Here is an 18,796-nt window from a genome sequence, read left to right as displayed (position 1 = left end):
CGACGGTTGTACGGGAAATTTAAGGATGTTCAGACTTCTCTCGCGTCGTTTTCTCTTCAGTGGCCGCGCTTCTCTGAACCCATATGCTCCTATTGTCATAGAGCAGTCGGTTAGTTTAGCAATACGTCGCCGTGTTACGTTTCGCCAAACATTTCGTCAAGGGCCGAGAAGAGCGAGCGTACGACATCTACTCTCGTCTTCTCAAGGACCGAATCATATGCCTGATGGGACCAGTAAGCTCCGAATCACGCACCGACCTCAGCGTCATATGTTCCAGGTCACAGACGCGATGTGCAGCTCGGTCGTCGCCCAACTTCTATTTCTCCAGTCCCAAGCTCCAAGAGATCCCATCCACGTCTACATCAACAGTCCGGGTTCGAATCAAATATTATACGTCTATTGCCCTGGCAATAGCAGTGTCGTTGCAGGGGGCTCTGTGACCGCAGGTCTTGCCATCTATGACACCATGCAGGCATGGTGCCCTTATCTTTAGATTATGTATTCTTTTCTATTGGCTTTCTGTATAGTATCTACAGCCTCCCATTTCTACCTGGTGTGTTGGTCAAGCGTGTAGCATGGGCTCCCTTCTTCTTGCAGCGGGCAGAGCGGGTCTTCGATACTCACTGCCTCACTCTCGCGTCATGATACATCAGCCTTCTGGATACGCTGAAGTAAATATTTGCACGCGTGTGTGGGAGAGAGAGGAGAGGAAGATCTGCTTCTTTGATTGCATGGGTAGGGTCGGGCAACGGACATTCAGATTCACGCCGAGGAAATCATCAAGATGAAGAAAATCATAAACGGAATCTATGAAAAGCATACAAATCAGGATCTCAAGACTATTGGTATGCACAATCCCACTCGTCTAGCTTGTCTCTGTATTGCTTGGCGTTTTCTTGCGTGTGTATGTTTAGAAGAGATCATAGAACGAGACACTTTCATGTCGGCGGAAGAAGCAAAGACCTTTGGCATCATTGACCACGTTGTCACTCAAACTCCTACTAAGAAATGATCATATGCGAGTTTTAGCTTCATTAATGAATAACAAAACGTCACGTCTTCTTATCTAGATTGGGAGTGATAATATTGATCGCCTAAAAGAAAAACTCTGACACACAAAATCTAATTCCACCTTAGTAGTTGTCTAATAGTTAGTCGTCAGGATCCGATGCGAGACTGCTTGTCGCTAAACTAACGTCGTCTTGGTCGCTGAGGTTGGCTGGAGCAGCTGGCACTTTCGACTTTTTACTGCCAGGAGGCCGGCCTCGCTTTCGCTTCTAATACTATTGTATTATAAGACTGAAAGACATCTACCTATTATCATACCTTTCCTCCTTCATCAGAACGACCGATTTTGATGGTGAGTTTAAGAGGTTGAGCTAGAAAAGTTCATTCAATGAATGCGCCGTCGCATTATCAACCTTACCGTTGCCTGCTGGACTCTAGTAAGTAAAAACCAAAGTTGACGATTAGCTCAATCTAAGGTACTATGACTAACCGGCTGAGATGCTTCCTTCAGAGACTTCTCAATGCTCCCTTTGGCTTCCTCAAAAACTCTCTATTCAAACAAAATTGCGATTTTTTCCCACCGAGTAAATAGGCCCATACCTGCAGCTCCAACGAGTCCTGATAGATCAGTGATCCTTCCCTATTGAATCGTCGTGCATTTTGGAGGAGAAGAAAGACGTCAGCAGACATGTCGTCCAGTGTCGTATACTGCCCGGTTTTCAATTTATCCTACTCATGTACATGTTTACATTGCCATGCATTCTATAGCCTCCCCTTCAGCAATACCTTTATCTTTTCAAAATCCATTGGACGCTTGATGATCTCGTAGTACGCCGGCAGTTCAGAGGACGGAGGCAGTTTCATAAAAACGCCGCTGAGCCGTCGCTTTTCCCTAGAAAGTCACGCACACAGAACTCAAAAATGCTCAAAGCCATTCGAAAAAATTTGACTTGTCAGTGTAGTGAATGAGAATCTTGAGTAGCTTCTTCATGTGCTTCGTCTGAAAGTCCAATCCTTTTTCTAAGCAAAGGAACATAGCAGTTTTAAACAAAAATCGGCACCGGTATCACTTCGTTTCCTTGCGGACTCCTCCTCTTCGTCTTCCTCTCCGTCGTCGTCATCGTCGTCCTCGTCTTCGATGACTCGCCTTCGTTTTCTCTGCTTTACCTTCATTTCCATGGCACCTAAATTGCCCTCTTCGACGGCTCGAAGCCACTGCCGCTCGGTCAAGGGATCGTTGTAGGTCACGTCTCGTCTCTGTCGAGCGCCGTACGCAAAGATCTTCTCTTCTTCTTCGGCATACACCAATTGCTCCACCTGAAAAGAGAATTGACAAGGTGTCTCATATAAACGAGACATTACACCAACCTCTTTGGTATCTTTGGTCAACCAAGCAGGCAACTCTGCTTCAGTTATCAGACGAGAATTATACGGAAGGACGCCGCCCTGATTAAACAGTCAATTGAAGCGGACCCACTCACTACTGCTGCTGTTTTTTCCTTACTTGAGATTCCCTGACCTCTCTTTCAACATCCATTCTCTGATACAGCTCAAATTCATCCTCACTGCGAGCTAGCATTTGGTTCAAAGTCTCGTTGTCAGGAACCTCGTTCTCTTCACCCTTTTATATACATAATGACGAAAAGAAGATTCTATCAATAATTTCACTTCACCTGTTCATCGTCGTTTTCAGATACAACAAGAGCCTGAAGGAAAGCTTTTCGTTCCGACGACGTCGATTTCTGATCAAACATTCCAGCTTGAATCACCTAAAGCCATAAAAACGTCAACAAATTCGACCCATTCACTGTCCGAATAGGCGTTCACCTTCTCGTCAACATCGAGCTTATATTTCGCCGCGGCTAAGATCTTCTCCTCGACGCTGTTGATAGTGACGAGTCGCAGAACGCGTACTTCGTTCTTCTGCCCGATTCGATGAGCTCGATCTTGCGCCTGAAGATCCTGATGGGGATTCCAATCCGAATCGAAGAGAACGACCGAATCGGCCGTCTGTAAATTGAGCCCGAGACCGCCGGCGCGCGTGCTCAAGAGAAATATGAAGTACGGAGATCCTTCCGCGTTGAAGAGAGTGAGAAGATCGGCGCGCTCCTCCGCCTTCGTTCCGCCGTCGAGACGGAGATAGGTAAAGCCGCGCCAGTTGAGATAATCTTCCATGACCGTCATCAACTGGGTCATCTGGCAGAAGAGCAAGACTCTAATAGAAGAGACAAAGCAAATGTAACTTGGAACTAAATTACGCCGTTTTCTAGCTACCTGTGATTAGTGGACTTCAACTTAGGGAGAATACGATCGAGAACTTCAAATTTTCCCGAAGCCCGAAAGAGTTCTTGACTAAGTGAAAGGATAACGCATAAAGCGCGTTTTTAATTTCGGCTCATTGTTTACGAACCCTCCGACGAGGCCACCGGAAAGACCCAAATGCTCGCTGTACGATTCTTCGATGTGTTGAAACATGAAGGGATGGTTGCATATCTTTCTCAGTTGCATGATTGTGTTCATGAGTGCTTTCGTACCTCCTCGCCCCTTAGATTAAAAGACGATCAAGTTTTTTTTTGTACTATAAGTCCATCTTCACCCCGTACTTTTCTATTTTGCTCTGATCCGTCCGTCAAAAGAATCCCATTGCGCTGCATGTGAACGTAGACGTTGCGCTGGAGCACGGACATGTCGCATTTTATGACGTATTCAGTCTTGGTAAAAAAGTCAATCGGGTTCCGACCGTACTAAAATCCGAATACCTTCTCTGGAAGTTGAGATTCGACTTCCCTCTTCAGCCGTCGCAGCAAGAACGGTCTCAAAACCTGAAAGAAAAAAACCCAACGTACGTACACAAGCAAGCAAGAAAACGCATCTCTTTCTCTCCTACCTTGTGCAAACGACGAATAATCAAAATCGTTTCTTCCTCATTCAATTCCACCTAAATCCCGCCCGTCGTTAGATCAACAAATCCATAATATTGCATTACTTTTTCTCCCGTAGTGGCAAACGGAGCATTAAACCACTGCTCAAACGTGGAAACAGACTTGAATATTGTTGGCAGAAGGAAATTCATCAACGACCACAACTCGGGCAATTTGTTCTGATAAAGACCATCAGAGCCCTCGCGACTCTACGTCGAGATGCAATTCTCACTTGAAGGGGAGTTCCGGTGAGCAAGAGCCGGTGCGGCGCAATGTAGTACGAATTCAAAATTTGCGTGAGCTTGCAATGATGATTTTTCATGCGATGCCCCTCGTCGATCACCATCAACTTCCACTTCACCTACACGGCGACGAAAGGAATGAATGACTGAATGAATCAAGTCTACTCATCGTACCTTCGACAAAACCGACTTGTCCTTCATGATGTATTCGTAAGTGGTGAGGACCATGTTAAATCGTCCGCTTCGTATGGTGCCGTGCAAAGAGCGGCGTTGAGTCGGCGAGCCTTTGTAGGAAATCTTGATGACGTGCGGCGCCCACCGATCCAACTCCAACACCCAGTTCGACAAGGTTCTAGAAAAAGAATGCTCTTGCTTGCTGCTGCTATGACAACCTGGTCTCTTACGATAACGGAACGATGACGAGGAAGGGACCGTGGGCTCCCTTTTTCTCCATCAAATAGCACACGAGCGCTATCGTTTGAATCGTCTTTCCCAAGCCCATTTCATCGGCCAATATTCCATTTAGACTATTGTTATACAAAGATACGAGCCACTCCAGTCCAAGAATCTAAACAGACCCAATCTTAGGAATATTTGAATGAATTCGCGTGTGAGACGTTCACCTGGTATTCTTTCAGTCGGCCTCCAACAAGCATTCTGGGCTGTTCTTTAACGGGTTCGATTTTGCTGTGAGCCAAGTGGTAGTACGTCTTTTCTTCGCTTGCCATCGATTTATCGTATTCGTCCTCTAGCTCTTCTCTATTCATGACCTTCAGTTTTTCAATTGATACTTTATAATGAAGGATTTCCTTGCCTGGCATCTTCCACCTTGGCTTTTTCTATAATGGACTTGGCCTCGTCTTCTGGCGCTTTTCCTTTCTCTGCTCCTTCGCCCTGCAACAGTAGCAACTGTGAACGTCTCATACCATGCAAAAGGCCCAGCTCACTTCTTGCCCTTCTTCCTCCACAACTTCATATCTAGAAAGCGAGAACATAAAAGAAAGCAAACGGCTCTTGCATACGATTGTACCCAGGATGCTCCTCAAGCCATTTCTCTAATTCAGTCACAAACGGCGCCTCCTCTTCGCTCAATTTCTCGCCCGTTTCCTTATGAACCAAAACGGCTTTCTTTTCCTTCCTCCTCTGCTCTTCCTCTTCCTAAAACGCCGCGTGACGAAAAAGCCAATTCCAGTCAACAACATAGCAATCGATACCTTCGCTCGCTTCTGCTCCTCCTCTTCCTTCACCTTCTTCTGATGGACAATATCTCGCTTGTGCTCGCGAACCAACTCGGTCAAACTCGATATGTACTCGTCTGTCTGTTGAAGCAAATAGGCCAGACGCCGATCCTTCTTCTGGTCGATCAACCGCCTATAACCTTCCTCATCCTCGGCCTACAACAAAAACAGAAAATCTCTCACTGGTGCACATCTTCGTCTTCCTCTTACCATGAGACGTCTCAATCGCTCCTTCTCGATTCTCTCGCTCTCTTTCTTCTGCTCTCTCTCCGCATTGGCGTGCCACGTCATCACGGCCTTGTTATTCTTAGCCACGTTCACTCGAATCGTCCGATGAAAATCCTTGAAGTCCTTCACATGCTGCATCACGCTACTCAAGTACTCCTACAAGAAAATCACAATCAATCAATCAATCAAGACTTCGATATTTTCTCACTTGATGCTTTTGTCGTCGACGACGACTATGCTCCATTTTCTGCTGTTTCTCCAGCCGCTCCGTGTAGCGAGCGTCGCGAAGCGACTGCTTCTTTCCCCGTCGATACGCGCGCGGATTCAACGCCGTCTCCAGCGTCGTGTCCTTGCGCGCCGACGTCAGTACCTCATGTCTCAGCTGGAGACAGTATATATATATATATAAATGCGCTGCTATTCAACGCACACGGTCTTAATTAACCTGTTTCTGAAACGCGAGTAGGCGAAGTGCTTTTAGTTCGATAAGGGCTTTGACTCGAAGCTCGTCGCTCAGCATGGATACGGCAATGCATTGCAGCTCTTCGATTCGAAGTACGATTCGTGCTTCGATTCTAATAATAAATATACGAATTAATTAAATATTAGTCTATGTTGGGATTTTTTTCATACCGTCTTTCTCTTTCCTTGACTATTTCAAGCGGATCGATGCCGCCCGGTTTTCCGCTAAACGCGAGTTTTCCCATTCCAAGTGCGAGGGGCTCTTTCGCCGCCTTCATCAAGTCTCTCAAGTCGGATTGGGGATGCTGAGACATGTGCTTCTGAACGGCTAGCTTCAATCGCTCGTCCTTTCGCTCTTCGCTCGTCGCCGCGTCCTGTTCCGCCGTCGCGCTTTCGTCTCCTCCGACGCTTTCGCCGCTCTTCGTCGCCGTCGTCACCGCCGAAGACGACGGCGGCGGCGCGGGATCCGGAGGCGGCGCTATAGACGATTTCGACTTCATTGCTTCGATGAGAGGCTCGGGGACGGGCTGATTGCGACTGATCAACTTGTACGCGGATATTTGAGCGCGAAGCTGTTGCATTTGGCTCGGTTGGAATGGGGACGACGAGCTACTTGGCGTGATGGTGACGCCGAGGCTTCGCGCGATCGCTAGAAGCTGCTGGAAACGCGGATCGTTTTCGAGGCCTTTTTTCTGCATCGAATCGATGGCCTTCCGAAGTTTTTGGATGTTCTCCGGGGTCGCGCGCGACGAAAGGGGCGAATAGGAGGGAGGGCATCCCGTAGAAAGAGCGATCGCGTCTTTCGACATCGCTCAACTGCTTGGGGTCGGACAACAATGGCGTCGTGTAACGCGCGCTCGTAATTCTTTGTACGAACTTCGACGTGGGTGACATCAAACTGACTTGCCAGTGCATTCGGTGTGAACACGGATACTAGGCTAGTAATAAGTATCCGTGGTGTGAAGTATCAAAAAAATGGTACACGCACACGAGACCTTCCTAGTAACTCTGATTGACCAATTGCAAACAGTGGCGACAAAAGAAGTCTCATCCAGCATCCTAGCAAAAGAACTTGAAGGTAACTGAGCCAGGATATGTATCCAGAATCATCGGTTAATTATTTAATTAATTCATGTCTCGTTCACACCTGCGTTCATACTATAGTTAGAGTTTTTAATCACGTTGTTATTGATTAGCCTACGATCAACTTCTTGTTTAAAAAAGCGCCCCAGAAAACAGCAGCCTGAATGAATCGCACTGTAAGAATAGTATGTATGTCTATATAGGCCGTGTTCTTCCGTCTGTTTCTCTTTAGTGCTTCTTTTAATTACGTACTGCTGGATTCTCTCTCCGGGACCGTGGCTCTGAACGTCATTGTCAATCACAACAGCTTAGTATCCGCCAGCCTTTTTCAACCCTCGCTCGATCGCTCATTCCAGTCCTTGTCACACGTCATTGCTTTGCGCTCCCAATAAAACGATGGCTCTTCTCTCGTCCTGTCATGTAGCAATCACGGCACTGCTCTTCTGTCTTGTCCGCGGCGGTGAGTACTGTACGCGGAATTTTCCGACGCGTTCGCTCGCTCTCTATTGATCTCTTTTGACGAACGCGCATTCCTGCCCCGGCCACAAAGCCTATATTATTTTTTGTAGCAAAAATACTATTTATAGAATGCCAAAGTGCTATAATAGCGCGTGCGTGCGTCTTCGCTGTGGGATTTATTGCCGATGGTCTACTTGTTTTACAGAAACGAAAGTGACTCTAGGGGCCACAGAAAACAGGCTGCGGTTTGAAAAAAATGACATTGGCTCTAATACTAAATATCGACGGGCTGTCGATGGGGACTTGACTCAAGAGTGGAAGCGATGTGCTATCTCCAGACCATCTAGTCCAACTGTGTGGCTGTCAATTGATTTGGGCCGTCTCTACTCTGTGAACAAGATCAGATTTTTATCTCGTGCACAATTTGGAAGAGGCTCCCAGATTTACGTGGGAAAGAATGCTAGCTCGTCAAATGGAACCAATGATCATCAATGTGGAAATAACGTTACGATTTCTAACCCAGCTCCACGAAACCTTACTGACTTTCCTTGCTCTCCTGTCAAATGGGTTCAATATGTTAGCATTCGACGAACAGGGTACATTGATAAAGATAACGAACAGAGATTGCACGTGTGCGAAGTCGAAGTCTATTTCGAGGAAACTGAGGGTAGAATCTTATGAAAGAAACGTTGTGAGTAAACTATTTTCTTTTTCCGTAGATCCCGGTATTACCATAACAAAGAACACCGTGCCAATTTCAAAATTAGATGTTAGAACCATAGAAGACATTCTACTCTGTGGTTCATCGAAAGGAGACTTTGGTCCAACATGGAAGTTTCCTGACGGAACAGACGTTCCAGATAAGAACTCACCTTCTATTTGGCAACGTAATAATGGCTCATCAGGATATAAAGAACTGCATTTGAGTCCTCTCTGCACCACTCCTCCGGATGGTCAGTACATATGCCAATATACAGCAAACAACGTTAGAAAGTTCAAAACAGTCAGCCTCAACTTCACCGGTACAAAATATGATTTCGTTGGCAATCAAGATAAAACTACCTTTTTTGGCTCCGCTGGAATCCTATTTCTTGCCTTGTTTGCCGTCACTCTCATTGCCTTCGTCGCTCTCCTCGTGGCGCACGTTCGACTGCGTCAGATTTCAAAGAAGTCGTATGTTATCAACGACCAGAGGCGCATTCACAAAGTGTCAAACAACATCAAGGAGAATACCAAAGATATCAAACTGACGGAGTCTGATGCATACGGTGCGAAGCATCAAAAGGGTACGCGTCAGATCTAGCTTTTTAGTATAACTGATTGACCAACATTTTATACTGCAGGCTGCACTGGTGACGAAAATTCGGAAATGTACACCGAAATCCCAAGAGAAGGTACACACTGAGTGAGCCAGCAATTTCATCTTTTTTGTCATAGCATACATTTGTTGTTTGTGCTAGTTTCTGCGTCAACTTTATTGGTTAGTGTCTTGTCTTGTCTTCACTTTCAAGTTTTCTGTCACGTGGTTATTGATTGATTGGAGCAGTGATTGTCCCGTACACCAAAGGACCCAGCAAACGCGAGCTCATCTGTAGACGGCAGCATTACGGCACTACACCACGACACGAACGAGCTGTACGAGCCGACAGAGTTGTCTAGGGTTCAACCAGCAAAACGAGATTCCTGTCGAAGTAAACGAAGGCGGTGTTCTAGCTCGAGCAGATGGCGCAAAAGTAAAAAAATCTAGATTGTGAATTCTTTGCATGAAGTGGCTTTCGAGGGCATCTGATCATCTCTCCGAAAAATAAATGTATGAAGTATCCGGGAAAATTATTAAATTTATTGATACAGCAACAGAATGCCCACGGTTTCACGGAGGCGATGAAGACAAAATCGGATTTTGTGTTTGAGTGCGAGAAACATTCGGGAATGAATTTCACACAAGAGTTTTGGCAAATTTTCCTTCTTCTGTATGTGAATCACGTGAGGTCGAAGAGCATGTTTTCCTAATCGTCTGCTGATACCCGGACTCGTGTCAGTCACTGACTCAGTATCCGCCTCCGTCGATTTCCGGCTTGTCTTTGTCGTTCATTGATTTCCTCGTCTAGAGGTTGATGATTCTTTCTGACGTCACTGCTTTCACAGACTCACGCTCTCGGAAAACGATGACTCTTCTCGCTTCACGTCCACTGGCAATGACAATAATGCTCTTCTGTCTTGTCCGCGTTTCTGGGGGTGAGTATGAGGGAGGGCCTTTCGTAATAGACTTCGTCACAGTTTGTGGTGCCGACGCTTTCATTATTTGCCGGCATACACGTTCGCGTTCTTTCTTGACCGGAATGAGCGCACTCCCGCCCACCACCTCTAAAAATATTATTTATAGCGTGCCCAAGATTGCGTGCATGCATTTCTAGGCCGTGGGATTGTGAGTGGTAGTTGTACGCGTGTTTTTCAGAAACGAAAGTGCCTCTCAGTGCCACAGCGAACAAGCTCGTGCTTGAAGAAAACGGCATTGACCCTAGTTCTTCTTATCAATCGGCCGTGGATGGGCAGCTGAGTCAAGATTGGATTGATTGTGCTGTATCTAAAACATCTACTCCAACTGTGTGGCTTTCAATTGATTTGGGTCGTCTCTACTCTGTAAATAAGATCAGGTTGCTATCTCGACTCCGATTTGGAAGAGGCTCTCGGATTTACGTGGGAAAAAAAGCTACTACGTCAAATGGAACCAATGATCATCAATGTGGGAGTAGCGTTGTGTTTCCAGACTCAGCTCCATCTACATTTATTGACTTTCCTTGTTCTCCTGTTGATTGGGTTCAATATGTAAGCATTCGACGATCGGGATACACGGATATTCTTCGTACCAATACCGGTAGTCAGTATTTGCAAGTGTGTGAAGTTGAAGTTTATTATGATGAAACTAAAGGTAGGAACACGTGGCACATAGCGTATTTAGCTGACTACTTTCTGTTTTTGTAGATCCTGGTGTCGCCATAAAAAAGAACGCCATAGCAATTTCAAAATTAGACATTACCATCACAGGAGACATTTTAGTCTGTGGTTCATCAAAAGGAGATTTTAGCCCGACGTGGAAATTTCCTGATGGAACAGACATCCCAGAACAGAATTCTGTTACTATTCAACAAGCTGATGGCTCATCTGGATATAAAGAACTGCATCTGATTCCTCTTACTTCAACTCCGCCAAATGGTCAATACAAATGCCAGTATTCAGCAAACAACTTTACAAAGGCCAAGACAGTCAATCTTACATTTTCAAGTATGTTACGTTTAGCTTGAGTGAAACGTTGAAGGCATTGTCTCTTTTTGTAGTTGATTGTCAAGTAAGTTCATGGTCAGCATGCTCGTCATCATGCGGACGAGGAACGAGGACAAGGACCATTACTCAAATCAAAGTTGGTGCTGGCCAGGATTGTCCCTCTCCCTTATCAAACGATTGCGCAAATACAAATTGTTAGTTTATATGTTTATCTACTAGAGTGATTCTTTTATTGGTGCTTTGGTAGGTGGTCCAATTGACATGAAAGCAATAAATGCTGTCGCTACCCACGGTCCATTGGCTACGTGGCAAAACTCAGATGGTACTGTGAATTTGCCGGCTTCACTGGCCATTGACGGCATGTTGAGCGACACAAAATGTGCAGCAACTGATTTGTCAACCAAACCGTGGTTGCGAGTCGATTTAGAAACAGCATATTTGGTAACAAGCGTTGAAACGTCCTTTTACCAAGATCGGGGCAATGGTGCGGTTGTGCGGATAGGAAGTGATTTGACCAATGATGGAAATGACAATCCGTTGTGTGGTACTGTTCCAAATAGAAACAATCAAAACGATATTTGGACTGCAACAATTGTGTGCTCTCCTTCATTGTGGGGACGGTACATTAGCGTCCAAAAAATTTCATCATCGGAAGCTTACCTCAGCGTGTGTGAATTGAAGGCAAACTACGGTAGGAAGAATATATTTTTTGAAGAGTTTTCTTACACATTTTGATAATTAGAACTTGACGTTGGCATTTTCTACAACGATTCGTTTGTGGCATCTGGAAGCTATTTTGTTTACGGTGGACGTTCGTTGTCTCTGCCTGTTTTGTGTGGCGTCAATCCCGATTCGACAAACTTAAACTCATTACTAAATATTCAATGGAAGTCAGGCTCAATTCCAGTTTCATCGTCCAATCCGGATGTTGGAGAATCCGTCGTGAACAACTTTACAAGTCTTCATATTTGGAAAGCTCCGTCGACCGATACAACATATACGTGCCAATACACGTGGATTGATAACAAGCAGAAGACGTTACAGTTTAACCTAAGCATCAACGGTGCGTGTCATGCTCACATTGCAATCAATAAAGATAACTAACTAACTATGTAGTTAATTGTGGGTGGAGCTCATGGTCCGTGTGCCCAGGTTCCTGTGGTGTGGGAACAAGACAGCGGAAAGCTGACAGCCCTGTGAAAAAACATCAAGGGAAGCATTGTGTCGGCGATTCAAGCGAAGACTGTGATACTGGAAAAGCACCTTGTAAGTGAAAAGCATTTATACTTCAGTGTATCAGTTAAATTTTTTATTTCAGGTTTTCCTACTCCAAGTAGCAGTTTACTTAGCGTCGAGGAAGGACAGACAGCATTTTTGACGTGCAATGCTTCACAATACAGTCAATTGCAGACTGCTATTACATTTGAATGGTTCAAAAAAGGAGTTCAAATTGCCAATCATTCAAATTCCTTCGAACGTTCTTTGGGAAACGGAACGTACCAAGGCGTCCTTACATTTCCATCGGTCAAAAAAGCAGACGCCAACTCGTACACGTGCAAAGCCAATGGGCACAATGGTCTCAGTAATTCATCTGTAACAATACATCTTGATGTCACGTGTAAGCTCGTATCCGTTAATTGTACCTTGTTCAGAATTATTTTTCTCTTCAGATGCTCCATTTAACGTCATACTAAAAGCAGACTCAAGTGAATTTCTAAAAAATCAACCTCTAACTCTGAAGTGCAGCGCTGAAGCCAACCCCGCACCTTTTCAATATAAATGGCATAAAGACGGTCAAATAATCAGTGGAGAAACCGGATCGCAAATATCATTTTTGAGTCTGGACTATGACAACAGTGGAACATACGACTGTATTGTGAATAACTCTGTCGGTGAAGCTCAATCGAACGGCTTTGTGATTGCGGTGAATGGTATGTTTTAGTAGGCTTGAAATGGTTTTAAAAACCTCTTTTCTAAGGGCCGCCGGGGCAGTGCTCCAGTCCATCGGGTGCAAGTGCAGTGGGTAATTTAATTGAAGTGACTGCTTCCCAGTGTCCCATCAACGGCAACGCTGGTGTTACTGAATATAGGATTCTCTACAGAACTCTCGGTTCTTCGACAGCTTGGTTAGAAGTTGTTGAAATGTCGTTACCAGTCAATATCACTGGTCTTACGCCGTATACGGTGTATGAAGTGAGTGTGGCCGCCGGTAACCAGTATGGCTATGGACCAAACAGCAACCCAGTCAGTGTCAGAACAGCTCAAGGAGGCAAGCAATCTTTTAGTTAAAGCTGCTTTAATTTTATTATATCTAATTAGAACCTGGGCCTCCAATGAATGTGAAGGCTATTTCAATGGGACCTAGCCGCATTCATGTCACTTGGTCAAAACCCGCTACTCCGTTGGGACCAATAAACAATTATTGGATCTTCTACAGAGAATCGACCAACAGTGAAAACACTTCCATTATTGTACCGGGATTAAAAACTGAAGCGAACCTGACACAACTCGCGCCGTATACGGTGTACAGCATTCAAATTGCGGCGGTGAACATCAGAGATGGCGACAAAAAAGTTCTTTTTGGAACGAGAAGTAATGAAGTCATCGTGGAGACAGACGAAGCAGGTGTAGAAAGATTTCTCCTCTTTTTAGTCTTGAGATGTACAATTCCTTTGTTTAGCACCATCTTCTCCACTGCAAGTCAGCGCGACTCTCGTTTCTCTCTCATCGGTTCAAATGAGCTGGGATCCACCATTATATCCCAATGGAATTATTAGAAGCTATGATATCGTTTATACACTAGCCAATGGACCAGGTCATTCTGTCCGAATTTCGGTTCCCAAGCCGGTGGTAGCATGGCAACTTGACGGTTTACAGCAATCAGTTATATACAACGTCTCAGTAATTCTACTGAGTAGAGAATTGATTAGGTATTAATTTTGACCTTATAGATTCGTGCTGTGACTACTTTGCCTGGACTTTGGTCTCACCTTTTGGTGTTGACTGGTGCAGTTAGTAAGAAAGCCATTGCTTAAAAATGCTGTAATTCTCATTTTTGTGTCCTAATACAGCTCCAAGTCCACCCGTGGAAATCAGGATTACTAGCAAGACGTATAAGTCGATATTTGTGAGCTGGAAGAGTCCTCTGAATCCCAACGGCGTCATCAGAACGTACAGGGTAAATCATTGTGAATTTTATCATCTTTTCTGTTCAATTTCTTTCTTTCGCAGTTGTACTACTGGAGATTGGACGATGTAGAACGAGTGGTTTCATCTGTCGAGTCTATTTCGTCGTCCTTCAATCTGACTGGTCTTCGTGCGTACACTCGTTACCAGATCAACGTGACTGTCATCAACAACGCCGATATGTTTCCTGAAAGTTCTCCCGCTATTGTCATTGACAAAACGTTGATTATTGGTAATATTTATTCTTTTTACTCTACAATCACTATTCGTTCTTGTTTAGCGCCTGAACGTCCACCGTCCATTCCTAATTCACTTGAAGAAATGGCAGTCGACTCTAAAGGCGTCGTGCGCTTTACAGCTCCATTTATTTCTGACGAGAAAGTTCCCATTAGGTAATGAATAGCACAGTTCAGTTGGCCATCATTTTTCTACCGGAGCTCATGCAATCTCTCTAGCTACATCAAGGTATTTCTTTTCTTTGGTCGTCGTCCTATACCGTCGTCTGTTCCACCAAGTGCTAGCCGGAACGACGAGATTTGGCGCGAAGTCGCATCCTACAATTACAGTCATTACAACTTGATTCGAAACGACTTATCTGTGGATACTTGGAAAGGGGATAACAATCAAAACAAGAATACCATGTTCTCGATCTACTTCGTCGCCTACGCGATTGACGTAACAGAAGGGGTGAGGCAGTAGAAACAATGATTGATACTGCGGCTACACTGACGGTTCTATATTGTAGCTGCATTTGAAGTCGTCTAGCGGACCATCCAGTGAGATATTCTTATTGAATGCCATTACTATTAAATTATATATCTATCTATCATTTAGCATTTTATGCAAACTCCGATATCAATTGCGGTCAAAGTGAACAGGTGTCCGCAACGTCTTTGTTTGGCTCAGTTGGAATCGCCTTTCTCGCTTTGTTTGCCATCACTCTCATTGCCTTTATTGCTCTCTTCGTGGCATACGTTCGACTGTGCCAGACGTTAAAGAACTCCTATCATGCCAAAAATGAGGGGCATATTTACGAAAAGCCAAGCAGAAAGGATGATAAATGTGAGGGTGATATCATGCCTCAGAAAACAACGCTATCCAGTGCGTACGGAGCAGTGTCCGTGAAATATCAAAAGGGTTAGTTATTATTATTAGTAGTAGTACTGCGCTGGTTTATTTTGAACACTTTTTCATATCTTACAGGCGACTCTGGCGAGGAAACGTACGCTGAAATATCAACGAGGGGTGAGGAAGGTAAATAGGATCTACTCGCAGTATACTATACTACAGCACTCGTACAACACTGTAGCTTGCTTTGGGTAGTAGGTTTCTGTGTGTTTCTTTTCATAGCTGCAGTCATTTATCCAGTCATTTATCTAGTCATTTAGTAGGACGTGCACTTTTTGCAAATATTACCAAACGCTCCTATCAGTTTTTATATGGCGCAACATCCAAACGGAGAATAGTGTCGATAGGCTCCGATGACGAAAGTTCGAGAGAAGGAAAGCTGTCGCCTGGGTAATCTAAACAGGTGTTATCTATCACGGATATAACTCTATCTCCTGTCCGGGGAACTACTGCTGTAGACATCACTTTCCAGTCTCGATCGTTTCAGTGCGTCCTTGCCTCGGCCGATCTTTGTTTGTCTCTGACGCGCCTTTTTCAAGACTGCGCGCACTCCACCGTCGCGTCTCGACGTCCACGTCATTTCTCGGCGTCGAATCGCCCCTGTGTGTCTACCCCTGTTACGGCGCGAACGAAGCGATCCGACAGACGTCGAGATGCAGCAAACCGAGTCCAACGTGAAACGAGGCCCCTGTCGGATCACGGACATTCTACGAAAGTAAAGCGGAGTGGCTAATTACTTTCAAACGTTTGACAAAAATAGCCCCTCCGCCACAAAAAAGGTTGAAAATGAAATACAAGCGTTTGTGCACCCATATGGTGCACCGGCGGTTGGGCGGAATTTTACCAATAACCTAAACAGGTATTATCTATATATTTCCAGTCCGGGAACAATTGTAAACTGTACATCACTTTCAGTCTGTACTCTCCATTCTCCAGTCTCAATCGTTGCAGTACGTTCTTTCTTCTCCCGGTCCTGACGCGCCTTTTTCAAGTCCGGAAGGTTTGATGGCTCTCCCTTTGTGTTTGCTTTTCGAACTGGCTATGATCGGCATTGTTTGTGTTTCAGGAGGTAAGTTGCTTAGAATTAGTGTTACAGTTTCGTTACTCTTCCGGCGCGTCCGCTCTCTCTCTCTCTTTTGACCAAGTTTATTGCCGCTCCGCCCACCCATCCTCCCTTATAATGTGTGCAGGCCTTGTGGGCATTTTTCTTGTTACTGTTCTTCTTGTCCGTGCGTTTGTCTCAGATCTGTAAATGATCTAAAGTTCTGCTTTTAATTAAAGCTCTTTCCATGGACAGATCATTTGATTGATATATACTCGAAAGTGACCGTCTCCTCATCGAGTGTCCTGGAAGACGAAGGAATACAATTTGTTCCCCAGTGGGCCGTCGATAGGATTAGCAGTCGGTTGTGGTCCAGTTGTTTTGTTTCCAAAAAGGAAGCCAATCCGTGGTGGAGATTGGACTTGGGCAAACAGGAAAGCATTAGAAACGTCTACCTTGACTTGAGAAACGACGATTTCATTCATCAACCAGATGTGAAAAAGAAGAATATGGTTAATCTGACGGTATACGTGGACGACAACAGCAAAACGGCTAGAGGAGTTCATACGTTGTGTGGAACTGCATTTACTCCAACTTCTGGCACAGTTCGACGTGCCTTTTTATGTGCATCATTGTCGGGACGATATGTTCACGTAATTGTCAAGTCGCCCATAGCAACGTATTTGGCACTATGTGAAGTTTTCATCAATCGTGTTTGTAAGGCTTGCAAGTAGGATTCATAAGCCTTTTTAATGCTATATTTTGTAGCCGTTGCTGGGTCTACGTACACTATATACGAAGGAGAGTACTCTATTGTTCGGCCAGGAGATGACCTAAGTAAGCCATCAAGCCTTGCCGTTGATGATGACACTGCAACGTGTGCGTCAACGAACGACTCTTCTACTCTTCAGTCACTGAGTGTTCGTTTTCCTTGGCCAATATTTCTGCAAACCGTCAGGCTGTTTATGAACATATATTCTGGTGTGACGTATAAAGAATATGCTGGAAGTCATCTGTCAAATGATGGACTTGATAATCCCGAACGTGTTTTTTATGCTTCTGCGAAAGACGGACACGCACAATACTTCACGAGAAGGCCGTCGTCATTTGTGCGCGACATTACTATTGTTCAAGATGAAAGCTTTGTCAATGAAACATTACAAGTCTGTGAAGTACGACTCCTCCAAGAAGGTAGGGTTTATTATCTTAACCCTGTTGCTGCTCTTCTAATGTACTTCTATAGGCCTTCTTCTTGATATTTACAGTTCGTCATCAGCAGCTGCACTGAGCGAATTAAATACGTCAACACTGGCGTCAAAAGCCATTGACAACAGTTTTCAAACCGGAGGAAATGCTTGCTATCGTTCCGCTCAGCAGCCCGGCACGTGGTGGCGTTTGCAATCAAAGGAAGCAAAACCAATATTTCGTGTTGTAATTACTCCATTGCCAAACAGCACGGCATTGAGTGAAATGGACGGGTTCAGTGTCTTCGTAGGAAACCAGACGACTAATTCAGGCAAAGACAATTTAATGTGTGGATTGCCATGGGTCTATCCGTCATCAGGAAACGTATCAACGATTCAAGTGACATGCGTCAGTAGACCGATTGGAAAGTATGTCTACGTTGTAGCATCAAACAGAGCATCGTCATCGTTATCATTGTGTGAAGTTCAGATTTTCGATTGCGCAGGTATTAGCCACAATGGTTTATATGGTAGAGGACTTTTTTCATTTTGTGTAGGGTCGGATCTTATTGTTTCTGGAGCAAGCAGGAATGTTTCAATAAGCGCTTCTGGCATGGCAGTGTTGACGTGTAATGCAAGTGGGTGTCCCACTCCGAGTATCGAATGGACTGGCCCAGACGGACAGATTGTTCGTTCAGCTACTCACATGCAGACTGGAGGAACAGTTACAAGCACAATCGACGTGCAGGGAAGTGAAGGAGGCAAATACCGTTGCATAGCATACAATAGGATATCTTCTAATGTCACTAAAGAAATCACAGTTTTAGGTGAAATCATATTTCGTATATAACATAACAAATTAATGCTGTTGGAGTAATCTATTTACAAGCATTTGACTTATTTTTTAGCGTGCGACTGTCACAGAGCAGGGTCATTTCATTCCGATTGCGACTCAATGACCGGTCAGTGCCAATGCGATAGTCGCGCAACGGGCCGAAGATGCGACACCTGTGCGCAATCGGGAATTCCGTTCAACGACATCAGCGAATGCGATCTCGCAGCCAGTAAGATACTGACGGCTCTATACTATAGAAAAGGTTCTTCATTCTTATCTCCAGACCAATCCAAAGTGCCTTTCAACTGCCGAAGACCTCTTCCTATTTGGAACGGCGACTGCAATCAAGTCGCTAAGCCGGGTCGTACCGCAGCCATCCTCAAAGTCAGTCCAAACATCGTTTCGGGAAACAGTCGCCTTCAGGATGGCTTCGACGTCTACTGGAACGGCTGGACTTGCTTATTGCCGTGCACTCTCGCCTATAACTGGGCCATCTAT

The 18,796-nt window shown here is 44.9% G+C and overlaps 3 protein-coding genes across 5 annotated transcripts; 2 read left to right on the top strand and 1 right to left on the bottom strand.

Annotated features, from left to right (window-relative positions):
* LOC136190188 (ATP-dependent Clp protease proteolytic subunit-like) lies at positions 1 to 1,195 on the top strand. The gene is made up of 8 exons (XM_065978287.1): positions 1 to 109; positions 162 to 233; positions 278 to 374; positions 429 to 472; positions 528 to 671; positions 740 to 845; positions 915 to 1,018; positions 1,071 to 1,195. The coding sequence occupies exons 1-7, from the start codon at positions 26 to 28 to the stop codon at positions 1,010 to 1,012; spliced, it is 645 nt and encodes a 214-aa protein (XP_065834359.1). The 5' UTR covers positions 1 to 25; the 3' UTR covers positions 1,013 to 1,018; positions 1,071 to 1,195.
* On the bottom strand, positions 1,018 to 6,938 carry LOC136190158 (transcription activator BRG1-like). Its single transcript, XM_065978240.1, has 30 exons — positions 6,271 to 6,938; positions 6,083 to 6,212; positions 5,846 to 6,019; positions 5,620 to 5,793; positions 5,386 to 5,565; positions 5,202 to 5,329; positions 5,119 to 5,149; positions 4,986 to 5,065; positions 4,795 to 4,930; positions 4,576 to 4,739; positions 4,346 to 4,523; positions 4,162 to 4,290; positions 3,995 to 4,108; positions 3,896 to 3,946; positions 3,768 to 3,830; positions 3,612 to 3,719; positions 3,419 to 3,552; positions 3,283 to 3,360; positions 2,836 to 3,223; positions 2,682 to 2,777; positions 2,513 to 2,629; positions 2,377 to 2,454; positions 2,079 to 2,325; positions 1,959 to 2,028; positions 1,795 to 1,900; positions 1,609 to 1,737; positions 1,499 to 1,558; positions 1,427 to 1,442; positions 1,327 to 1,379; positions 1,018 to 1,277 (listed from the first exon to the last, which is right to left on the bottom strand). The coding sequence occupies exons 1-30, from the start codon at positions 6,906 to 6,908 to the stop codon at positions 1,152 to 1,154; spliced, it is 4,176 nt and encodes a 1,391-aa protein (XP_065834312.1). The 5' UTR covers positions 6,909 to 6,938; the 3' UTR covers positions 1,018 to 1,151.
* Positions 6,939 to 6,984: 46 nt separating this feature from the next.
* On the top strand, positions 6,985 to 15,526 carry LOC136190155 (uncharacterized). Of its 3 annotated transcripts, XM_065978235.1 has the most exons (27): positions 6,985 to 7,077; positions 7,130 to 7,177; positions 7,296 to 7,642; positions 7,847 to 8,308; positions 8,361 to 8,927; positions 8,985 to 9,374; positions 9,422 to 9,451; positions 9,499 to 9,876; positions 10,097 to 10,570; positions 10,624 to 10,923; positions 10,977 to 11,117; positions 11,171 to 11,614; positions 11,666 to 11,986; positions 12,040 to 12,189; positions 12,242 to 12,541; positions 12,594 to 12,854; positions 12,902 to 13,192; positions 13,243 to 13,548; positions 13,604 to 13,824; positions 13,875 to 13,938; positions 13,995 to 14,101; positions 14,155 to 14,341; positions 14,390 to 14,501; positions 14,565 to 14,796; positions 14,855 to 14,885; positions 14,944 to 15,246; positions 15,313 to 15,526. In XM_065978235.1, exons 8-27 carry the CDS (start codon positions 9,756 to 9,758, stop codon positions 15,369 to 15,371), a joined length of 4,425 nt encoding a protein of 1,474 aa, XP_065834307.1. In that variant the 5' UTR covers positions 6,985 to 7,077; positions 7,130 to 7,177; positions 7,296 to 7,642; positions 7,847 to 8,308; positions 8,361 to 8,927; positions 8,985 to 9,374; positions 9,422 to 9,451; positions 9,499 to 9,755; the 3' UTR covers positions 15,372 to 15,526. The 3 variants fall into 3 exon arrangements, with proteins under 3 accessions (XP_065834307.1, XP_065834308.1, XP_065834306.1); XM_065978236.1 differs by having other exon boundaries at positions 7,296 to 7,358; positions 7,415 to 7,642; positions 8,985 to 9,876; XM_065978234.1 differs by having other exon boundaries at positions 8,985 to 9,611; positions 9,750 to 9,876.
* Positions 15,527 to 18,796: the final 3,270 nt, after the last annotated feature.

Source organism: Oscarella lobularis, chromosome 8, assembly GCF_947507565.1.
Source record: "Oscarella lobularis chromosome 8, ooOscLobu1.1, whole genome shotgun sequence".
NCBI lineage: Eukaryota > Metazoa > Porifera > Homoscleromorpha > Homosclerophorida > Oscarellidae > Oscarella > Oscarella lobularis.
This window is presented reverse-complemented; position numbering and strand designations above follow the sequence as displayed.

Bases quoted from the DNA above. Each gene is read 5' to 3' on its own strand.
- LOC136190158 (XM_065978240.1), bottom strand. From the start codon at position 6,908: ATGTCGAAAGACGCGATCGCTCTTTCTACGGGATGCCCTCCCTCCTAT. The intron at 5,330-5,385 runs GTATCGATTGCT...GCGGCGTTTTAG, and splicing joins AGGAGCAGAAGCGAGCGAAG to GAAGAGGAAGAGCAGAGGAG. The intron at 3,947-3,994 runs GTAATGCAATAT...GGCGGGATTTAG, and splicing joins TTGCCACTACGGGAGAAAAA to GTGGAATTGAATGAGGAAGA.
- LOC136190155 (XM_065978236.1), top strand. From the start codon at position 9,756: ATGATTCTTTCTGACGTCACTGCTTTCACAGACTCACGCTCTCGGAAA. The intron at 11,615-11,665 runs GTAGGAAGAATA...TTTGATAATTAG, and splicing joins TGAATTGAAGGCAAACTACG to AACTTGACGTTGGCATTTTC. The intron at 13,193-13,242 runs GCAAGCAATCTT...ATATCTAATTAG, and splicing joins TGTCAGAACAGCTCAAGGAG to AACCTGGGCCTCCAATGAAT.
- LOC136190188 (XM_065978287.1), top strand. From the start codon at position 26: ATGTTCAGACTTCTCTCGCGTCGTTTTCTCTTCAGTGGCCGCGCTTCT. The intron at 234-277 runs GTAAGCTCCGAA...CATATGTTCCAG, and splicing joins TCATATGCCTGATGGGACCA to GTCACAGACGCGATGTGCAG. The intron at 473-527 runs GCATGGTGCCCT...CTTTCTGTATAG, and splicing joins CCATCTATGACACCATGCAG to TATCTACAGCCTCCCATTTC.